Source organism: Mesoplodon densirostris, chromosome 11 (assembly GCF_025265405.1).
Source record: "Mesoplodon densirostris isolate mMesDen1 chromosome 11, mMesDen1 primary haplotype, whole genome shotgun sequence".
NCBI lineage: Eukaryota > Metazoa > Chordata > Mammalia > Artiodactyla > Ziphiidae > Mesoplodon > Mesoplodon densirostris.
Genome location: NC_082671.1, coordinates 30,913,738 through 30,927,228, shown reverse-complemented (window position 1 = coordinate 30,927,228; position 13,491 = coordinate 30,913,738). Strand labels below are relative to the sequence as shown.

The following is a 13,491-nucleotide window of genomic DNA, read 5'->3' as shown; positions in this document are numbered from 1 at the left end:
TGATATCTAACATTCAGGAAAATTTTTCATTACCCTCTAGTAATTTGAATATTTTACCAGTTACAGTTAGACTGGTTTCTTTGTGATTTGAAAATGTATTATAGAGTTATAATTTATTTTAATTTTTTATTGAAGTATAGTTGATATTCAATATTATATGTTACAGGTGTACAATATAGTTATTCACAATTTTTAAAGATTGCACTTCATTTATAATTATATTACAATATTGGCTACATTCCCTGTATTGTACTATATCCTTGTAGCTTATTTTATACAAAATAGTTTGTACCTCTTATTCCCCTACCCCAACATTGCTCCTCCTCTCTCCGCTTTCATCACTGGTAACCACTAGTTTGTTCTCTATATCCATGAGTCTGCTTCTTTTTTGTTATATTCACTAGTTTGTTGTATTTTTTAGATTCCACATATAAGTAATATCATACAGTATATGTCTTTTTCTGTCTGGCTTATTTCACTTAGCATAGTATCCTCTAAGTCCATCCATGTTATTGCAAATGGCAAAGTTTTCATTCGCTTTTTTTGGTTGAGTAATATTCCATTGTACAGAGTATAATTTAATACATATGACTCTACCATGAAATACATTTTATTGTTATCTTCTATGATTCTTATTGTATTGTCAGTAGTAATGAAAAAGTTTAATGGTTAAATTTATGATCTAAATAACGTCCTGCTGCCTAGGTGTAAGCCATAACCCTGCTACTTAATAGCTATGGGACCATAGGCAAGTTTTTAAACTCATATGACACTCAGTTTCCTCATCTGTAAAATGGGTTCTGATCATAGTTATCTCCCAGGGCTGTTGAGAGTATCAAATGAGTTACTACACAAAAATCATCTAGAAGCTTCCCTAACATAAGAATTATGTTAGCTGTTATTATTATTATTATTCTCTTATGGTATAATGTTTCCTCTTCTGTTTTCCTTAACTGTGCATAATAAAATATTAGCTAAAGAGAAAATGTCATTTGGAGATTAAAACGAGGGGAATAGAATGTAAAAAAAAAATGTAACCTGCTTCACTTATAAATGAAATTATACAACATGTTAATGCTATGTAATAAGTATAAAATGGTACATAAAAATAGAAAGTTTGCTATTTAAAGTGATTATACTGAGCAATATAAAATGAAGCTTTACATAGTGTATGATTTTTGCTGATGCAGCTACTCAGCAACTGTTGGTTATTTTTGTTATGGTATCATATCGGATTTTGCATGCTTCTTTTCTATTTTGGTGGTAAAAATGTTAGAATAGCATTTGTATCTGAACACTAATTTACCCATGTGAAAAATATTGCACAGTGGATAAATAATCATATTTTCCAGTCATTTCACAGTTAGGAAAAAAACTAAAGAATTGTTCAAATTTTCTTGAATTAAAATGTTCTTATGTTTCCTCCTGTTTGAATGACTTATTTCCTGAATTTTCTATTTTATTCTTACTAGTTTTCTTAGAAATATTTGTTGTATAATTATAGAATTTCAGTCTATCATACATTTAATGCTACTGGTAAGAGATATATTACAAAATTTATTATGCTTATAAAAATGGTATTAACTTGTTGATTAAATAAAATATAAATATTGAGTGCAACAAATCCAAAAATCTCAAATCATTTAAAAAATAACTATTGCTAAAATTTTGTGAATCTCATTTCAGAAAACTTTCCACTTGCATATACACACAGAAAATAGTTCACCACCCAGATCCAAATATATATATTAGGGCATATGTATTAATGTATTAATATACATATGTTTTGTTCTGATGAGTTTTGGATGAATAAAAATGCTTTTACTCCTCACTTTTTATGTGTGTCTTTGTAACTGCAAAGACTTTATCTTCATTTTTAACATGTATTTGAACACGGAGCTACTTCAAAAATTGCTTGTTGCCTAGTGTTTGAGACTCATATTATAAGAAAGAGTAAAACTTAATTTCTACTGTAAACATTAATGAAAATCCATTATAATATATGATTATAAATTCTTATTTTCTTGCTTTCATATTATTTAGTAATTTGACCTGTATTCATAATTAGGTAATAATTTTCCTTTGGAATAACTGTTTTTTGGTAATTGGCTTCATTTAAAGTATTTTAACACAGGTTATTTAATAAAAATATTTTTCTTCTAATACTATGTGTAATACATATATACATACACATTTATATTTATATAGCAATACTCCTGAATAGTAGAAAGACCTACCTCAGACTCCTGTTAGAATTTTCACTAATTACACTAGTGCTGAAATTACTAGAGAGATTTTGCTGTCTATATCACATCTAATGCTTTACAAATGAGAATGATTAATAGAAGACAGATGACTACCTCACAAGTAGCTCACTAAGGTGAGTCACTTTATTAAGAGAAGAAGTTTCAAAGTATTTAATTACTATGACTGATAATACTAGGAATATGACAGAAATTTTGATTTAACTGTAAGCAAAAAGGCCTAGAAGTCAGTAGATTATTGAGCATGTTCGTTTGAAGATGGTTCATTGCTTCCTTTATCTCCATCTAGCTCTCTGTCTATTGATTTAATCTACTATCTATCTATCTATCACCCATCTATCATTTATCTATCTTCTACCTACCTATCTAGGTACCTATATAGCTAGGTATCTGTATCTGTCACCATACCAAAGATTGGTATATATTAGAATATGATATAAGAGAAGAAGAGAAAGTCCCTTTGTAAATCGTTAAGAATATGTAGAGTTATGAAGATAGGCAGATGCCTGTTTATGAAAAATATATACATACTTTTGGCCCTATGAATTTTTCTTAACCATTTTTGTGTACTTTTGCTTTTTCTCATTTGATTCACTCTGTTTTTCTCCTGCCTACTTCTCCCTTATCTCCTTTAATTTTCTTCCCTCTGCTTTAGATATTTTGATTAACCTTTTATTTTTTTATTTTATTTTTTAACATCTTTATTGGAGTATAATTGCATTACAATGGTGTGTTAGTTTCTGCTTTATAACAAAGTGAATCAGTTATACATATACACATGTTCCCATATCTCTTCCCTCTTGCATCTCCCTCCCTCCCACCATCCCTATCCCCCTCTAGGCGGTCACAAGACACCAAGCTGATCTCCCTGTGCTATGCGGCTGCTTCCCACTAGCTATCTATTTTACGTTTGCTAGTGTATATATGTCCGTGCCACTCTCTCACTTTGTCACAGCTTACCCTTCCCCCTCCCCATATCCTCAAGTCCATTCTCTAGTAGGTCTGTGTCTTTATTCCCGTCTTACCCCTAGGTTCTTCATGACCTTTTTTTTCCCCCTTAGATTCCATATAGATGTGTTAGCATATGGTATTCATTTTTCTCTTTCTGACATACTTCACTCTGTATGACAGACTCTAGGTCCATCCACCTCACTACAAAGAAGTCAATTTCATTTCTTTTCATGGCTGAGTAATATTCCATTGTATATATGTGCCACATCTTCTTTATCCACTCATCTGTTGATGGACACTTAGGTTGCTTCCATGTCCTGGCTATTGTAAATAGAACTGAAATGAACATTTTGGTACATGACTCTTTTGAATTACGGTTTTCTCAAGGTATATGTCCAGTAGTGTGATTGCTGCGTCATATGGTAGTTCTATTTGTAGTTTTTTAAGGAAACTCCATACTGTTCTCCATAGTGGCTGTATCAATTTACATTCCCACCAACAGTGCAAGAGTGTTCCATTTTCTCCACACCCTCTCCAGCATTTATTGTTTGTAGATTTTTTTGATGATGGCCATTCTGACCGGTGTGAGATGATATCTCATTGTAGTTTTGATTTGCATTTCTCTAATGATTAATGATGTTGAGCATTCTTTCATGTGTTTGTTGACAATCTGTGTATCTTCTTTGGAAAAATGTCTATTTAGGTTTTCTGCCCATTTTTGGATTGGGTTGTTTGTTTTTTGTTGTTGTTATTGAGCTGCATGAGCTGCTTATAAATTTTGGAGATTAGTCTTTTGTCAGTTGCTTCATTGGCAAATATTTTCTCCCATTCTGAGGGTTGTCTTTTGGTCTTGTTTATGGTTTCCTTTGCTGTGCAAAAGCTTTTAAGTTTCATTAGATCCCATGTGTTTATTTTTGTCTTTATTTCCATTACTCTAGGAGGTGGGTCAGAAAGGATCTTGCTGTGATTTATGTCATAGAGTGTTCTGCCTATGTTTTCCTCTAAGAGTTTGATAGTGTCTGGCCTTACATTTAGGTCTTTAATCCATTTTGAGCTTATTTTTGTGTATGGTGTTAAGGAGTGGTCTAATCTCATACTTTTACATGTCCCTGTCCAGTTTACCCAGCACCACTTATTGAAGAGACTGTCCTTTCTCCACTGTACATTCCTGCCTCCTTTATCAAAGATAAGGTGACCATATGTCTGTGGGTTTATCTCTGGGCTTTCTATCCTGTTCCATTGATCTATCTTTCTGTTTTTGTGCCAGTACCACACTGTCTTGATTACTGTAGCTTTATAGTATAGTCTGAAGTCAGGGATCCTGATTCCTCCAGCTCCATTTTTCGTTCTCAAGATTGCTTTTGATATTCGGGGTCTTTTGTGTTTCCATACAAATTGTGAAATTTTTTGTTCTAGTTCTGTGAAAAATGCCATTGGTAGTTTGATAGGGATTGCATTGAATCTGTAGATTGCTTTGGGTAGTAGAATCATTTTCACAATGTTGATTCTTCGAAGCCAAGAACATGATATATCTCTCCATCCTTTTGTATCATCTTTAATTTCTTTCATCAGTGTTTTGTAATTTTCTGCATACAGGTCTTTTGTCTCCTTAGGTAGGTTTATTCCTAGATATTTTATTCTTTTTGTTGTAATGGTAAATGGGGGTGTTTTCTTAATTTCACTTTCAGATTTTTCATCATTATTGTTTAGGAATGCCAGTGATTTCTGTGCATTAATTTTGTATCCTTCTACTTTACCAAATTCATTGATTAGCTCTAGTAGTTTTCTGGTAGCATCTTTAGGATTCTCTATGTATAGTATCATGTCATCTGCAAACATTGACAGTTTTACTTATTATTTTCCGATTTGACTTCCTTTTATTTCTTTTTCTTCTCTGATTGCTGTGGCTAAAACTTCCAAAACTATGGTGGATAATAGTGGTAAGAGTGGGCAACTTTGTCTTGTTCCTGATCTTAGTGGAAATGGTTTCAGTTTTTTACCATTGAGGACGATGTTGGCTCTTGATTCACCTTTTAGAGTCTTCTATCCTCTATCTTTCTTTTAATGTCTTTTGCCCCAGTGATTCCTACAGTGCTTTTGGTGTCTCAACTTTGAGGGCATTCGACCACATTATATACACACATATTCTCTTGAGCTCTGTCAATTTAGTAACATGATTTTCTTTAGATAGGTGAGGACACTACCAGGAAGAGTATGGCACTAATGCCATAATGATTAAATTGAATACATGATCCATTTATAGTATGTTTCTATTTGATCTCTTTTTGCAGAGAGACCTTTTCTTGCCTGAGAAGGGGAAAATTGACTCAAGGCCCTTTCAACATGAGATTATTTCCTTGTGAGGTTTAGTTACAGTATATTCACATGTTAATGACTATTAGAGGGATCCCTTGAATTTAGAACACTTCGTGACTAAGGTTTTAGTGAAGGTTGAGTTTAGGCATTGTTCTAACCAAGATTATTAAAACTTTTTATAGCTCAGTAACTGCTGCATAAATTTGCATTTAGGCAAGAACATTTCCAGAACCTGATTGATGTCTGGAGATTGAATGATTTGGTGGAAACAATACTGGAATTTGAATCAGAAAACCTAGTTTAAGGCTCCATGTATTCTACCCCTTATTTTATATTCTTGAATTGCTATCTTTCTTCCCTCTAGGGATTCTTTAGGTATATAGAGTCAACAGTTTAAAGAAAGAAAGAATCACATACTGAGTGGTCTCACTATAAATTTATTATGTTAATCTTAAATAGGCCCTTAACCCTCCCCAGGAATCTTACTCCCTTTCCTTAATCCATCAGTGTTCCCTCCCTCCCAGACACTTTAGCACTTTTGCCCTCTTCCTTCTATGCTAGTTATCTTGCTTTCTATTTAATAAGAAAATGGAAGCAATTGGAGAACTTCCTCAAGATCCCATCACAGCATCTACCCCTGTGCTTGACCTTCCTGAATGCTCTGCAAAGTCACTATCTGTGCTCCCAAGGCCAACCCCTCCATTGATTCCCTCTATCCCATCCACTTCCATCTAATTCAGGACATTGCTCTATCTTTTATCCCCTTTCTTTCATGTATCACAGATTGCTTTCTCTCTAATGTACTTTTTCCTTTAGCATACAACCTTGCTGTTATTTCTTTCATCTTGAAAAAATTTAAAAAGTAACAAAAAACAAACCTTTCATTTGAATAATCTTTCCCCTTTAAGCTATCCCCAAATTCTCTTTTTCTTTTTACAGCTAAACTGCTCAAAAGTGTTGTTTATACACTCTGCCTCAGTTTCTCTTCTTTCTTAAACACATTCCAACCAGGTTTTTGTCCCCAGCACTCCAGCAAAACTGCCCTTCTCAGGGTTACTGATGACCTTCATATTCTTAGTGACCCATGGATACTTTTCACTGTATCAATTTGTCACCACAATTTTTATAGAGAGTATTTACAATGCAGCTTTAGGATTTATTGAATTTGCAGATCATTTTTAGTAAACTCATTGCAAAATCTCATTGCTTTATGTTATGATAAGCTAAGCTTTAAAGTTTTAAAACTGCAAATCTCTTTTTATTGACTGATATAGCAGCAACAGAGGGACTGGTAACATGTATTCTGCACAAAAAAAACAGAAGAATGACTACTAAAACAATATATTATAACTGAATCATGAAAATAACTGAAAACTTTTTTTTTACAGTTTTACAATTTGTCATAAAACAGAAGTTGTCAAAAACACTCTGAATCCTATTTGGCAAGCATTCAAGATCTCAGTCAGAGCTTTATGTAATGGCGATTATGACAGGTAAAATAAATGACAACTTTTCTGAGAGTTTTGAATATTCACTATAGATTTTGTATCCAATAATCTAAGTTGAATTTTAAAAATTAAGTTTGTTCCTTTACCAATATAAATGTGTATTTGTAAAAGCATAGTTGATTTATTCAGAATTTTTTAAATAACTTTTTTTAATCCACAATGATTAGGGGAGGAGGGATAATATGAGAAATTAAAATTTGGTTTAACTAATTTTTCAAGAAAAAAATGGACAAAATTTTAAAAATATATTGAATATTTGTTTAACATATTCAAAAGTCATCCCAGAATTTTCATTGCCTCAATATTTTCATTTGGTATTATCTTTCTAGAGAGGAATAAGTAAATATACAATATACATAAGATTATGACTACATATGTTATAAACCCTGATTTACTCCTTAGAATCCTATTTGACATCATTGCTCCCATGGTTGCTGAATTATAAAAGTTCTAGAGATGTAGAACAGGGAAATTCTGGTGTTTTACAAATAGGAGGGTGATGTGGCCCTGAAGATCTTCCCACAATATACCTGAAGATTTCTTAGTATCAAAGTTGTTTTCTTTTTTTTATGAAAGTTGATTATAAGATTATAATACAAAAACCCCTACTCACCCCAAAAGATATTTTTTATCTTATTACTTGTATATTAGAAAAATGAAGATTTATTATATTAACAAATATCATAGAAAGAACTATTGATTGGTATATGTCATTAAATTTACTTTAAAATTTATGCTACTTGACTGTCACTTTATTCATTTAATAGTATCATAACTTTATTTAATTGGACTCATTCTAAGAAAGTGATTCTTATAATATGGTTCCTAGTTAGCAGCATCAGCAGCACCTGATGAAACTTGTAGAAATTAAAGTCTTGTGCCCAACCCAGGGCTACTGAACTGGGAACACTGGGCATGAGGTCCAACAGTTCACGTTTTGACAAGCCCTCCATGTGATTCTGATCCATGCTGAGTTTGAGAAATATGTCTCTAAGATAATGGTTTTGAAGAGTGGAGGAGTAGCTCTATACCTCTCCATCCGGAAGCTATATCAAACTATAAATGCTTTTCCCATATACTTTCTTGCTCTGTTTAAAGAATTAAAAATCTGTATGATTTTAGAAACCTATTTTAAGATATAAATTGAAGAATAGTATTAAAATTAGCAAAATCAACTTTAAACTATTTTGTAAAACCTGAAAGCATACACTATTTTATCTAAGAAAATCTATAACATTTTTTAACATTCAATCATATGTTAATTTGATCTTACTAAGTAACTTCACTCTGTGTGTATGTTTTCCCCATGGACAGAACAGTCAAAGTAGAGGTGTATGACTGGGATCGAGATGGAAGGTAAGGCATTGTCTTTTCTTTTGTTTTTGCTCTTAAAATGTATAATGCTTTAAGAAGCAAATATACTGAAATGACCACATTTTCAAATTTTAATTTTAGATTGAATATTTTTGTCCTGTTTTTCTAAGCATTACTGAGGTGTTCACATGAGATTTTAAGAATGATTGTATCAAACTTGTGAAATAAAATAGAGGTCATCCTCCTTTCTAGTAATATAATAAAGATTTTCAACTTGGACTTGATGAGTTCTCATTTTGCACAATTTACAGATTCTAGTTTTATATCTAGAGTAGTGATTCTCAAATTTCTGTATCTCATAATCTCTGAAGATTCCTATAACCTTTCTACACCTATCATCCATGGGAACACACCTGAGCTCCCCCTCCAAAAAGGAAAAAAAAAATACCTACACCTCACAAAGAAACAGCAAAACAAAACTCTGGAATTATGCCTGGTGATTGCCAATAAAAATAGTTAAGCAGAACTCCAAAATCATGGTCTCCCTCTGCATACCACAGCATGTTAATGAGTAAAAGAGTGGAGCACACTACTTTTTCTCTTTCTTTTTTAAGTATTTTCCCACTGTTTCTACTGTTTTAAGTAGGACTGATGTTGAGGTGTTTTTAAATGACGTTAAGCCAAGGAACCCAGACATGCTTAAATCTCACCTTGCTCTAGATAACTGTTTCTTTAGGTGGTTCCTGAAGGGACTGAATATACAGGTACCAAAGGAGAATGACAAGTGGGAAATCAAAGTCACTTAATTTTACTTGGCTAGTGTTCTCCATTCCAGCCTAGAGCTCACTGGTAAATGGAGCTGAAGCATTAGGTTAAAGCTCAAGATCTAAGCAAAGCCATTCTCTCTGTGTTTTATATAAGCCAGCAGCCAAGCCCCCCAAAATGAAACTGTCTAGATACCCAAGCACTACTGTTAATACAGGAACAAATTTGATTGAAAAAGTGGCCTGTCCTGAGGAAGCACCTCCCCTTATTTCTTCTGCTTACATGGGTAGAAAAATTCATCAAGGCAAGAACCTCCACCAGCAGCAAGATTGTGACTCGCCAAAGGCTCAGATGATGATTAGCATTTTTAGTGATTAAGTATTTTCTAATTGAGGTATGCACATTTCTTCTTTTAGACATAATGCTATTACAAACATAATAGACAACAATACAGTGTGAACATAACATTTTTAAATGAAGTAGAGTTGGCATACAATATTGTTAGTTTCAGGTGTACTACAAAGTATTTTAACATTTGCATAGATTATGAAATTATCACCAGGATAAGTCTTATAACCGTCTATCATCACAGAAAGTTATTACAATGTTATTGAACATATTGCTTATGTTGTGTAGTATGCCATGACTTAGTTGTTATATAATTGCAGGTTTGTACCTCTTAACCACCTACACCTATTTCACATAGCCACTACCTGCCTATGTTCTGGCACCCACCCAGTAGTTCTCTGTATCTATGAGTCTGTTTTCATTTTGTTTGTTAGTTTTGTTTGTTTGTTTGTTTTACATTATACATGTAAGTGAGATCATGAGGTATTTGTCTTTTTCTGTCTGACTTACTTCACTTATTATAATATCCTCTAGATTCATCCATGTCGCAAATGGTAAGATTTCAATTTTTTAAAAATTTCTAAGTAATATTCCATTGTGTGTGTGTGTGTGTGTGTGTGTGTGTGTATCATCTTCCCCATCTATCAAATGAAACTTGGGTTGCTTCCATATATTGGCTATTGTAAATAATGCTGCAATGATCATTGGTGTGCATATATCTTTTCAAATTAGTATTGTTGTTTTCTTTGGGAAAATACCTGGAAGTGAAATTGCTGGATCATGTGGTGGTTCTTTAATTTTCTGAGAATTTGTCTTACTGTGTTCCATAGTAGCTTTACCAATTTACAATCCCACCAGCAATACATGAGGTTTCCCTTTGCTCCATATTCTCACCAACACTTGTTATTTGTTGTCTTTTTGATGATAGTCATTCTGAACATATGTAAAGTGATATCTCATTGTGGTTTTGATTTGAAATTTGCCTGATGATTAGTGATGTTGAGCATCTTTTCATGTGTCTGGTGTATGTGCCATCTGTATGTCTTCTTTGGAAAAGTGTCTACTTAGGTCCTCTCCCATTTCTTATTCTGTTTGTTTGTTTTTATTGTTGTTGAGTTGTATGAGTTCCTTCCACATTTTTGATATTAACCCCTTTTCAGATATATTGTTTGCTAATATCTTCTTTCATTCAGTAAGCTGTGTTTTTATTTCTTGATAGTTTCTTCTGATGTACAAAAGCTTTTTGGTTTGATATAGTCCCGTTTGTCCACCTTTTCTTTTGTTTCCCTTGCCTGTGGAGACAGATCCAAAAAAAAATATTGCTAAGGTGAATGTAAGAGAGTATACTGCCTACTTTTTTCTTTTAGGCATTTTATAGATTCAGTTCTTACACTTAAGTCTTAAACCATTTTGAGTTTATTTTTGTGTATGGTGTGAATACATATCCCAGGTTGAGTCTTGTGAATATAGCTTTCCAGTTTTCCCAACATTATTTATTGAACAATCTTTCTTTTTTCCATTTTATATTCTTCCCTCCTTTGTTGTAGATTAATTGACCATGTAAATATCGGTTTATTTCTGGGTTCTCTATTCTGTTCCACTGATGTATGGTTCTGTTTTTGTTCTAGTACCATAATATTTTGATTACAGTAGCTTTGTAGTACACTTTGAAATCAGGTAGAGTGATACCTGAAGCTTTCTTCTTCTCTCTCAAGATTGTTTTGTCTATCAGAGATTTCCATACAAATTTGGGAGTTATTGATCCTAGTTCTGTGAAAAATGCCATTGGTATTTTGATAGGGATTATTTTGAATCTGTAGATTGCCTTAGGTAGTATGGTCACTTTAACAATATAAATCCTTCCTATGCGTGAGCATAGTATGTCATTCCATTTTGTTTTGTTTTGTTTTGTTTCATCTTCAATTTCTTTCAACAATATATTATAGTATTCTGAGTATAAATCTTTTACCTCCTTGGTTAAATTTATTCCTAGGTATTTTATTTTTTTGATGTAGTTGTAACTTGGATTGTTTTCTTAATTTCTCCTTCTGATAGTTTGTTTTTAGTGTATAGGAATGCAACAGATTTCTGTATGTTAATTTTGTATCCTGACACTTACTGAATGTATTTGTTAGTTTTAATAGTTTTCTGATAGCATTTTTAGAATTTCATATATATATATATATATATATATATATATATATATAGTATCATGTCATCTGCAAAGAGTGACACTTTACTTCTTCCTTTCCAGTTTGGATTCCTTTTAATTTTTTTTCTCATCTGATTTCTGTGGTTGGAACTTTTAATACTTTGTTGAATGAAAGTGGCAGGAGTGGGCATCTTCTTCTTGTTCCTGATCTTAGAGGAAATGCTTTGAGCCTTTCTGCATTGAGTATGATGTTGGCTGTGGGCTTATCATGTACAGCCTTTATTATGTTGAGGTATGTTTCCTATATATCCACTTTGTTAAGAGTTTTTATCATAAATGGATGTTGAATTTGTCAGATTTTTCTGCATCTCTTGAGATGATCACATGCTTTTTAACCTTTTGTTTGTTAATGTGGTGTACTACATTTATTGATTTGCAGATATTGAACCATTCTTGCATCCTTGGGATAAATACTACGTGATCATGGTCTATGATCCTTTAAATGTATTTTGAATTACGTCTGCTAATATTTTGTTGAGGATTTTTGCATGTCTGCTCATCAGTGATATTTGCCTGTAAATTTCTTTTTTGTGACATCTTGTCTGGTTTTGGTATCATAGTGATTCTGTGATACCTTCCTCTTCAACTTTTTGGAATAGGTTTGAGAAGGAGAGGTGTTAAATGATTGTGTTAAATGTTAAATGATTAAATGATGGTTAAATGCTTAAGTGATTTAAATGATGATAGAATTGACCTGTGAATCCATCTGGTCCTGAACTTTTGTTTTTTGGGAGTTTTTTGATTACCAATTCAATGTAATCACTGGAATTGGTCTTTTTTTTTAAATGTCCTCTTGATTTAGCCTTGGGAGAGTGTACATTTCTAGGAATTTATCTATTTCTTCTTAGTTGTCTATTTTATGTTAGGTTGTTCATTTTATTGGTGTATAATTGTTTTTAATATTCTCTTATGATCTTTTGTATTTCTGTGATATCAGTTGTAACTTGTCCCTTTCATTTCTGATTTTATTTATTTGGGCCCCCTTTATTTATTGATGAGCATGGCTAAATGTTTATCAATATGTTTATTGTTTCAGATAACTAGCTTCTGATTCATTGGTCTTTTCTGTTTTTACTCTCTGTTTCATATATTTCTTCTCTGATACTTATTATTTCTCTCCTTCTACTATCTTTGGGTTTTATTTGTTCTTCTTTTTTAGTTCCTTTATGTGTAAGGTTTGATTCTTTATTTGAGAGTTTCTTGTTTCCTGAGGTAGGCTTGTATCACTATAAACTTCCTTCTTAGAACAGCTTTTGCTGCATCCCATAACTTTTGGATCACTGTGTTTCCATTTTTATTTGTCTTTAGGTCTTTTTTAATGTCCTCTTTGGTTTTTTCAGTGACCCATTGATTGTTTAGTAGCATATTGTTTAGCCTTAACATTTTGTGGTTTTGCAGTGTTTTCTGTGTTTATTTCTAGTCTCATACTGTTGTGGTCATAGAAGATGCTTGATATGATTGCAATCTTCTTAAATTTATAGAGACTTGGTTTTTGGCCAGCATGTGATCTATTTGGAGAATGAACATAACTTTTATATGTACTGCAAAACCAAAAAATTCATGTGACCCACTTTATTATGATATTTACTTTTCTGTGGTGGTCTGGCACCAAACTAACTATACCTCCAAGATATTCCTGTACCTTGCTTTCAATATGATGTAAAAAATGGATGAATCATTCTTAGGTAAAAGTCTTATGTAACAAGAAGTTTTGTAATTTGGTAGAGATGAATGAGTTTATATTTTGACAGAATCCTAAGAGACATCAAACAGGCTAGTGAAATGTATAAAAGAGCTGCATCATATTATGTGA

At 32.5% G+C, this 13,491-nt stretch overlaps 1 protein-coding gene across 2 annotated transcripts in view; it reads left to right on the top strand.

Annotated features, from left to right (window-relative positions):
• Positions 1-13,491, top strand: part of CPNE8 (copine 8) — a 336,491-nt gene that overhangs the window by 186,348 nt on the left and 136,652 nt on the right. For both annotated transcript variants that reach the window (XM_060111969.1, XM_060111970.1), the window contains 2 exons: positions 6,920-7,024; positions 8,354-8,395. In XM_060111969.1, the coding sequence (XP_059967952.1) occupies positions 6,920-7,024; positions 8,354-8,395 (147 nt within the window). The remainder of the gene's footprint in view (positions 1-6,919; positions 7,025-8,353; positions 8,396-13,491) is intronic.